The 10,422-nt window shown below is 31.2% G+C and overlaps 1 protein-coding gene across 3 annotated transcripts; it reads right to left on the reverse strand.

Moving 5' to 3' along the window:
• Window positions 1–797: 797 nt before the first annotated feature.
• Window positions 798–10,422, reverse strand: LOC119835125 (glutamic acid-rich protein). 3 transcript variants are annotated; one of them, XM_038359793.1, is made up of 13 exons: window positions 10,273–10,422; window positions 9,002–9,189; window positions 5,891–6,459; window positions 5,654–5,816; window positions 4,279–4,489; window positions 3,937–4,198; window positions 3,755–3,855; window positions 3,352–3,664; window positions 3,075–3,263; window positions 2,365–2,475; window positions 1,893–2,044; window positions 1,532–1,742; window positions 798–1,296 (listed from the first exon to the last, which is right to left on the reverse strand). In XM_038359793.1, the coding sequence occupies exons 2-13, from the start codon at window positions 9,180–9,182 to the stop codon at window positions 1,099–1,101; spliced, it is 2,661 nt and encodes an 886-aa protein (XP_038215721.1). In that variant the 5' UTR covers window positions 9,183–9,189; window positions 10,273–10,422; the 3' UTR covers window positions 798–1,098. The 3 variants fall into 3 exon arrangements, with proteins under 3 accessions (XP_038215721.1, XP_038215713.1, XP_038215729.1); XM_038359785.1 differs by having other exon boundaries at window positions 1,099–1,296; window positions 10,222–10,342; XM_038359801.1 differs by lacking the exon at window positions 3,075–3,263 and having other exon boundaries at window positions 1,099–1,296.

A 10,422-nucleotide genomic window follows, 5' to 3' on the forward strand; every position in this document is an offset into this window, starting at 1 on the left:
CACTGGGAGAACAAAAAAATGTTACATGTACCAAGCAGTTAATATTTTCTGTAGTTGCGATCTAATGGCGTGTATAGAGCATACGGTTAAATAAGTTTGGTTATTATAAGCAAATTCAAAAAAAAAAAATCTAAGAGCAATATTTTACCAAATTCAATTTGCATAATTTAAACTTTGGTGTAATAATTTATGTATAGAATAAATTGACGGAACTGCATCTATTAATAATCTTGATTTTCGTCCCTCGCAATATATCATATTTCTAAATTAAATCAAGCAGAAAAAATATTTTGATAAAGAAAATGAAACAAACACTATTTTCAAATGACAAATTTTCGAAAAACAATTTTCTTACCAATAAAATATGTTTGTTTGCTTGTCATTTCACGTCGTTATGGAGCGGTTTTATGACGATTTTTTGAAGCTTAAGATTTAAGCTTTAATATTAAGAAGTGGCTGAAGATAGAAGATTAGTTGATGTTGAGTATGAGTTACCTAAACTACGTTTTCATCATCATCATCATCATCGTCAGCCCATATATGTCGAACTTTTTAATCTTGGACATGCCGGTTTCCTCACAACGTTTTCATTCACCATTTTAATATGTGAAGATACATTGAAAAATCAATTATTTCCTGCACGCTCGCCCGGCCTCGAACCCCGACTTATCGATTTTGAAGTCCGTGGTTCTCACCACTGAGCCACCACTGCTTATTGCATGTATGCAATATTCATGAAGATCATTTTAGGCAAATTTGTGCATGGACGAAAAAGAAAACATAATCTTTCTTATATAATAATGCGTATAATATAAAAAAATATCGTTACATTATAAGTATTTATAAGTTACACGAATGTTGGTTAATAAATATTGAACTCTTAATTATTAACAATATTACAGAGCCACTCAAGCATTTCCTGTTAAAACTTGTTTAAACGTTATATAATAAAAATTAAAATATGACGTGTATTCAATTTAAATAAAATATGAAATTAAGCAAAAGCATCACAAATGAAATTTAATTAATTGATTCATAATTATCTAACGGTAGATATTTATAAAAGTACAAAAGTGTGTAATTTATAAACTGTACAGCCTACTCGAGATCGTCAATGAGAGAATCCAACTCTTTCTGTAGAGTAAGGGACATTTCTTTTTGTTTAAGGACATCGTCTTTAAGTCTATCTACATTTGCCATCAACAATGTATTGCCCTTTTTCAACGCGTTCACTCTTGTTTCGTGTCTTTTTAGTCGTTGAGTTAAGTTTTCTTTCTTCTTTGGTAGAGGGGCATCCTGTAACATAATAAGTTTATCATAATAACACAACTTTTATTTTATATTATTGAATATTATGAAATTAAATTCGATAATGACTTTTCAAGACCATTTTTATTATTTAACAATTAATATAAAAACACTGTGTCAAATAACTGTAGCTTTTTAGAAATCACATAACGACAAACTTATAGCACCAAGTTGCTTTTGCGTCTGGGGCTTAAAATGCTCTATATTTTAGGTTAAGTCCTACCTCTGGTTCACTTTCACTCTCGGTCTCGCTTTCCGTGTCTTGTTCTGTTTCAGTTTCTGTTTCCTCTTCTTCGGATCCACTCTTCTTTTCATCCTCAGATTCCTCTTCCTCGTCTTCTTCTTCTTCATCATCTTCAGAACCAACTTCCTTCATCATGGCAGCCATTTTATCAACCTCTCGCTTAAGCTCTTTGTATTTCTTTTTCTCATTTCTGCAATAAGTGATAAAATGAGTTATGCCTAATCATTTTACTCTATCATTTTACTTTATGTACTTGAATCTCAAAATATAGCTAAAATTAATTTTCTAATTTGGTTACATAAAAGCATCGATATCAAGGTGCCATATTTTTTTTACTTACTTCAGAGCTGCTTGCGTGTTCTTTAGCGACATCTTGTAGGCCATTCGTTCTCTTTTCATATTATCTTGTTTTTCTTTCAAATGCCTAATCTTATTACGCATGTTACGAACTTCTTTCTCCAATCGCTTCTGCTTCTTTTCCTCTGATTCTTCCTGTAACATGTTACAAATATTATATTCATGTATACAATGTGATTTAAATTAAATACTACAACATTATTGGGCTCATTTAAGAACAAAAGATTTTTTGGATAATTTTTTACCCCATAGATAAACATTTCATGTCGAGGATGTCTTTTTTAATTATATTTTTTACTCACTCTAATTTACTTTTTACTCATTTAACATAAAGGTATATAAACTTGATAAATCGTTTATTTTTTAGTTTTATAGCATTGAAATGCTTTACAAATGAGAATTTCTCATTCTCATTGATAAATCGTATCATAATAAAATATTAAGTTAATACTCACTTCTTCTTCTTCAGATTCTTCTTCCTCTTCAAAACTATCATCTTTGGTAACAGATAACTGTTTAATAGCGTGGCTGGATCTTCTTGATCCCACATTTGTTGGCATGATACCCTAAGATTTACACGTAATAATAAAATATATCAAATATTTAATACAGAACAATTTTATTTTACTTTATCACAAAATTTTCTAAATATTTGCAAACACCATTTGAAATGCGAGTATGAATCTACATTGTAATCTACATTCTGAAGTTTATGAAGAAATTCTCAACCTGTTGCATTATTTCGATGTTATTATGAATAATTACTTATGTTACTACTTAGAATTGCGATATTATTTCTTGTAAGTAAGGAAGTTGGTGTGGTGGAAACATAAGCTGTTCGATGATACTACTGACTTACACATTATAGGACATGAAGATGAACATGACATGAAATTGTTTCAAGTAATAGAAACTTGTCTGTCGCGTTATGCTAAACCAATTGACGTTCTGAACGCGTCATTGCTTTACTTTATTGCCATAACACGATGTGAGCATTTTTAGAAACATAACACGAAATACGCGATGTGGTTTCTTGGTTGTGATACGTTTTGAGCTATTTTTTGCTCAATATGTGTTTCGGTCTTTGAGCATAACATATACAAAAAAACATGATTGGTCGATCATGAATTAACATTATCTAACCAAGTCAATTTACCGATTTTACCTCATTTTCTTGGCAATTGTTAGTATAAGCGGAAGCATTATTGTTAGCAGCTAAAATCTTTTTTTTAAGTTCTTCTGCTTCTGGAGAAGTTATGTCTATATTTAACGACTTGCATTCTTTAATAAAATCTAACCAGTTCTTTTGATTAACTGATAGTGAGTCTCCTGACTTAGCGAATTCCTCAAAATTCTGCGAATCAGTTTTTGAAAGCAAAATTTAAGAACACGTAAAATAGAGAAAAAAATATTTCAACTAAATGGCCCAAAACAAAACATACCGCTAAGGCCTGCTCTAATTTCTTTTCTAATTCAGAATTTTTCCGTTTTACTTCTTCTAATTCAGTGAGTGCATCATCACGGTCTTCAGCTGCCTGTAAATACTGTTTCTGCAAACTATCAGCTGTTTCCTTAGCCTTTTCGACTTCCATTTTTAAACTATTAACTAATCTTTCATCGTAGGCATCTGTAACCGATATAACGGTTTTGTGTTGTTCCTGTTTAATAAATGCTCTTTCACGCGCTAATTCGGCTTCTAAATTTTGTATCCTTGTTAAGAGTCGTTTATTTTCTCTTTCTTGCGCTTCTTTATTTCTGTAATCAATTTTTTTTTCACACATATAAAATTCCTAAAAATGCTCAAAACTAACATTAACTTAATATGGCATGGTTTACGATTTTTACCTTAACTCAATAGCTAAAAGCTGTTTGGTTGATTGAAGATCGTCTCTCACTTTGTCGATGTCATCCATTTCATCAATTTCTTCCTCTTCAGCAGCTGGCACCTTAAATTTAAAAATCCCTTAGTGAAAAAGTAAATTGAATTAGTTGATTCATTGCAAGAAATGAATAAATGATTCTTTTACCTCGACAACTGCAGCACCTGGTGCTGCCAAATTGGCCTGAGACATAGACTTTTGAACTTGTTCTTCTATCGTCATTTGTCTTCGGAACTTTCTCAATCCTTCTAAGTTAGGCTTACTTCTATCATTACATTTCACTTTCTTTAATCTTACACCTTTGGAAATCTCTTTAAGTAACTCATTGTGTGAGTTTGGTTTTTCTGACTCGAAGATAAACTGTCCTTTGTTCTTCACAACGACAGATGTTGTTATTATGGGGCTCGAACTGAAATTTTATTAAATCATTGCTTACATAGCATTAAATCGAAGTATTTAAAGAAAGACTTACAAAAGTCAAACATTTACCGATCGTTGCAAACAACGTGTTTTAATTTCCTTCCCTGCTCTACTTCTTTCATCATGTCACTCCAATCGGGACGTCTCCTAGGTCTGCTTCGAAGCTGTTCAATTTTTTTTAGTTTGTTGGGATCAATTTGTGGCTTTTTAAAGTCGGGTGGTGGCGGCAATTTTGGTGGCGCCGGTGGTGGTGGTGGCGGTGGCGTAGGCTTCAGTAAGCCTAAAATATTAAAAATAATATGTATAACAATTCACTTAAAACCATAAAATCACCTTCTCAACAACCAGCTATACAAAATAATAACGGCGAGTATAATAGACTAATAAATAAAACACCTGAAAGACAACACGGTCTATCAAAGTATTGGAGACTAATTCAATTAAGGGATACTATAAGGCATGCATATTTATTTATACCTGCATTGTTGGAAATCCAATTATCACTAACTTCCGTCATTTTATAGTGCCTCCGTAAGTGAATTTTATTAATAAAAATTAATCGCTACTTATATTATGTACTTTTGAAATTGTTTTCGTTAAGTATAATAGAGATCGTTAGTATTTGCACCTGATCTGTGCTCGCGTCGCACACGGAACTAACTGAGACTATTCTGGATCACATTTAGACCACAAACTGTATATTACAGAAGACATAGAATTTTAATGGATAGATACATGTCGAGTCTACCTTTGTGTTTACATTATTGGTACCTCAATAAAAAAATAATTTTCATGAAAACGTTTCGAATAATAAGTATCTGAATTTTTGCAATAGTATAAATAGAAAATAGAAACATCTTAAATATATTGCTTATATCAAAATCAAATCAAAAAAATTATATCAAAATTTAATTAATGGAAGGAAAGGAATTTAGGATGCAGTAACCCGTCATTATATTTTTATCTTCTAATGCCCGACGTTGAGATAACTGCCAAATATCTAGTATGTGCATAGTACACAATTAGATTGTTATTTGATTGATACGCGTCGAGATAATTCGATCATGATTTGGCGGAATTACATTAGAATACAAACATATTGAAAACAAACTTAATACAGAAGAAAATCAATTAGCATTACCTTAAACTAGGACCAATAAAATATCTAGATACTGCGAATGTAGTCGCGGGCGGATAGAAAAGTCAGTAAGAAGAATACCCAATTACCTATTAATAAAATAAATACTTTTTTAAGAAGCTGGATTCGCAGCTTGAGCATTATTTGATGTTTATAAATGATTGTCATAAGCAAGCTTGAACAAATGTAAACACAAACATCGTATTTATTATATAATTATAAGTTAACTTGACACACGTCCACAAATTAATTTCGAAAAAAAAAATACAATTTTAGAAATAAATTACTTTATACATTACTACTTACTTCTTAAGCTTTCATTCTTGGTAAGTGTATGTCCTTTTGGTATTTCATTAGCTAAAGTCTTATCGATGTTTTCCTTGACACGTTCATGTAGAGGATCCCTCCATTTTTTCAGCATTACATCGTCTTTTGACGGGGCTTTTTGTAAGGGTTTGCGTGGCGGGAGCTGAAATTTTAATAGAGGAATTTAAATAAAATACGAATTCAAAATACACTATAATTTTTAATTAATTAAATTACCTTTGAGGCAGATTTTTCAATAGGAGTCGGCGGTTTAGTCGCCATGATTGATTTGTCTTCTTTTTTCTCTTTTTCTGCTGGTTTGTCAATTAGTTTATTTTCTTTAATAAGCGAATTTGGAATTGCTTTCCCGTTCAAAGTAACATCATTTGATGTATTTTGCTTTGATGTATCATTCTTATTAACAGATTTTCTATCAACAATGCTAACAGATTTTTCTTTAGCCTTATCATCTATAGTTTTAACACTCTTTAGGATTGGTTTTTCGGGAACTTTTCCTGTTGTTGTTTTATCTTCGGGTTTTGATGTTTTGGCTATGGGTTTTTCATCTGGTTTTACCTTTTCAACGATATTAACTTTTTGAACAACCTTGGTTGGTGAAGGTTTATCTTCAGATGCCTTTTCAGTTGTCTTTAAAGATGATTTTGTAAATCGAGGTTTTTCTCCTACCGGTCTAGACGCCTTATCAGCTTGTTTCGCTGCTGAAGGCTTAACAAGATTCTCTTCTAATGTTTCAGATGAACCGTTAGTTGGCTCTCCTCTAACCGTGGCTTGTTTCTTTAATAGAGCTGTTGAAGTAAGTCATTGATATCAATAACGGAAGTTTGATGAAACTATCGTGATTTACTACATTTATAATTAGTCATTTTAAACCATTTTTTTATAAAATAAATCTGCTTTTAAAGTAGTGTGAATGAATTTTGTAAGAGACACAATCTTTTGTTCCAAATAAACAATTTTGAATTTTGAATTTTTTTGAATGTACTTATTGCTGGTGTAAATTATAGTCATCATCACTTTTACTTTTGCAATGAGAACTTTGTTCGTGGATTAGGTAAACGAATTGCAACACGTGTTTTCGCTTCGTTCTGTATGCATTCGATAGCATTCACGGACGTAAATAAACATGGCGGCTGCCAAGATGGCCGACCTTCGCTATTTTAGTGCGATTACTTGTCAAAACTATAAGGGCTAATTTGTGAAGTATTTTATTATAACAAATTACACTTTAGTCAAAATTAATGTTTGATCTTGAGGCAATATTTCACCTTGCTTCATTTGTATTATGCTCTTAAATAGTTCATTCTAATCGTTTAATTTCAGCATCAACTTTTAAAACAATTGCTTTATGATTATTTTTAGTGTAGAGGGCTTAAATATTTAAAATTGCTGCTAAATCCGAAACATACGCAACATAAAACTAAAATAACTACTCTCTTCTCAAATCGTTCTTATAAATCATAGTATAACTCCAACATCTACGTTTATTTTGTAAAATGCGTGTCGTCTCTAAAAATATCGCGATTCGTTGGCGTCGACTGGCTTGGAATATCTCACCAAAATGTTAATTGTAACGATTCATGATACTGATATAAGATTTTCTGATTGTCCGCAATAACTACCTTAATATAGCTTATTGTAAACAAGTTAACTTTTAAAATTACCACCATACGGAGTGCTTTTAATAAAATGGAAACTTGATGACATAATATTGAAAACCCCAATAAAATTGTAAAGATCTAATTTTTATGAATAATTACATGAACGCACAAATACTTCCGAAAAGAATTTAGGTTATTAATGAACACAAACTTTATCAAATATGCAAAAAGACTTCATATTTTCATGAGTTATTCGTAAGTTATAATTACAACGTAATACCTGAATTATACCATTTCTCTTACACATAGCTCCTTAAGTCTTGGACTTGTGTTATGTAAAATAACCCTTAATAGTAATCATCGTTACGTCAATCGAATTAAGATCATAAATGACTTGCTAATTCTGAATAGCAGTTTAATAAGTATACAAACAAATTTAAGTGCAACCGTGTGATTAGTTATTGACACATTTTCACTTCAAATATATCGCTTTATACCTTTAAACACTAAACCACCATATAATTTCGTAATAGTTTTCTCTTATAATGAACACACACCACGTCACACTTCCAACTCCAGACTAACGAACTTGGGAACGCATATGAGTAAAGTATTGAGAAGTGGTGTCCATGCCAAACTTTTGGCTACGTGTTGACGTCATTATGTAGGTGAGTATATACCAACACATTGATTACATGCACTTTTTGGATACAAACTCATTGGTTATCGTACGTAGCACCTAATACGTAGCAAGACTGAAGATTTAATGCATCGAAGTTTTTGTGACGCACATAGATAGACGCAGAATTTTCAAGAAAATTTAAAAAATGAATTAATTAATTTTACCTAGTTGATATTGCCTATATAAACACTATTGTGTTTAGGTATAGGCAATCGAACTATTGTTCGGACTTTAAAAAAACCTCGTTTTTTATAGTTCGAACGACTCGGTTATTTGAATTGAATTTAAAGTATTTCTCCATACCTTATACAAAGTTTGCAGAATTATTTGTTTGTTCAAAAAGATACTATTTATGTTAAGAATGAATGGAAAATGATTTAAAACAGCTGCTCAACCAAAAACAAAAAGATAAGTTTGGATATTGCTTCATATACGTGGGAGCTCGATCGTCACGTGCTATATTACACGTAGTATAATTATTTAATATGTATTATATTTTACGTTTACAAATGCTTAAGCTTCAAGTGTTTTATAGTTAAGCTGTCTTTATTTATCGTGATCGATTCATTTGTTAATAAAAGCCCATTATTATTTCAATCACATGTTATTTTAGCGATTTGATTGTTGTGGAAGACTAGACGCATCGCCGTTTACTTTCTATTTCTGAAGTTTGATAAACTTACAGTGATTATATAACCAGACATCCTTCCTTTCATGTTCACATTCAAATTTGTTTATGTACAAAACAAATATTTAAAATTAAATATCTTCTACACGTATACCTACGCCCTAGAAACTTTTTAGTGGCTACTAAATATTTTTGTAAAATTTCTCGCTCAACAATCTTCATTCCTACCTCCAATTACAAATAAGTAGAGCTACTGCTTAGAGCTAACGTTACACGTAAAAAAAACCTTAACAAATAACTTTAACATTTAATTTTTTAATGAATTAAACATTCCTCTAAGGGCAGCAAGTGCCAGCGTCTTTTTTCATTTGTTATTGATCTATATCACAATTCTCAAAAAACACATAATATCTACTTACGTTTTATTGGCTTTATTGTAAACTCTTCATGGCTGGCCGGAGCAGGCTTGGGGCTATCTACTGGCTTCAATTTCTTCTGAATCCATGGTGGAGGTGCTTCTGTGTCCTTATCTTTCACCCAAGGTGGTCTAAAGCTTTCTCTTTTAGGACCTGAGTCCTTACTAACGTTACCGATTGGCATAGTGGAACTGTGGATAAAGTGTTGTCTTTAGAATTGTATTAAAGTTTAGTTCTAAAGTGTATTTCAGGTTTTTTATTTTCATTTTAGTAGTAGTAGTTTATTGCTTTACTAGATTAATACTTTTCATTTTATTACCTGTTGACTTAATTATGTACAACGAACACGTTAACTACATGCACTTTTTGGATATATAGAAACAATGATACCCAGTTGGTAGCTTAGGTAGTTTAGAGGTTAGAGTTATCAAATTATATTCATAATTGGTATATGTTCTGATTAATGTCGATCAGTATTTGATTGCACGTGTTATTCATGTATGCGTGTCATGTGAATAAAATCACAAAAATACATATAAAAAAAATATTCATACGTATAATAAAAATAGATAAGATCATTAAATCTTTGCATACAACTCCATTGAATAAAATTTGTGTCTGGGATAGTTGTTCAGATATATTTATCTCCGCTTTGTAATGAAAGACTAAAGACATTGAAAACTTTACAGCGATGTTAAAAATAATATCGACTGCAAATTCAACGACATCGACCGATTGTATTAAAAAAATTATAAGGGTTATTTAAAATTGCGTTATAAATTTTCCTTTGGGTCTGATTGATTAGAATCGTTTAATTTGATTAGGTGATGAATGAAATGTTACAATAATATTATAATCGTGTAATGTTTATGTCTCTATTCATTTAGATATAAGATAATATGAAAGTAATACTGTGAATTTTTGTGAACCAAAATCACCTTTATATTGAAGTTGTAACTCAAATAACTAATAAATATTTAGACCTGAATAAAAATCGAGTTAAAATGTAAACTCAATACAAAGTCGTTATAGCGTGGATGTTTATCGTTTTGCTGTTTCATAATTCACAAATTCACACATATTATCAGAGAAGCCTTTGAAATAGCTATCTCACTAAATGGCTTGGTTTTAGAGTAATATGGAAAAAGTTTAATGTGTTCCATTACATGCATAAAAAGTGTGTGGATCGTAAATATAAGGAAACGCCTGAAAGTTCGTCTTACTCTGTTTTTCGTGTGGTTTGTATGATTATGTAAATCACAAATAGTACGCACTTATAATTCACCGCACAATACACCAATGTGACAAGTTGTCATAATTTAAAATATGTGATATTCCTATCTAAATTTGCGTTGAAAATCTGAGGATTAAAAAGACGCGGCGTCTGGCGCGCGTGCTTCGATACTAGCGGAATTTCGTGTTTG

The sequence above is a fragment of the Zerene cesonia genome, chromosome 2 (assembly GCF_012273895.1).
Source record: "Zerene cesonia ecotype Mississippi chromosome 2, Zerene_cesonia_1.1, whole genome shotgun sequence".
Classification (NCBI taxonomy): Eukaryota; Metazoa; Arthropoda; class Insecta; order Lepidoptera; family Pieridae; genus Zerene; species Zerene cesonia.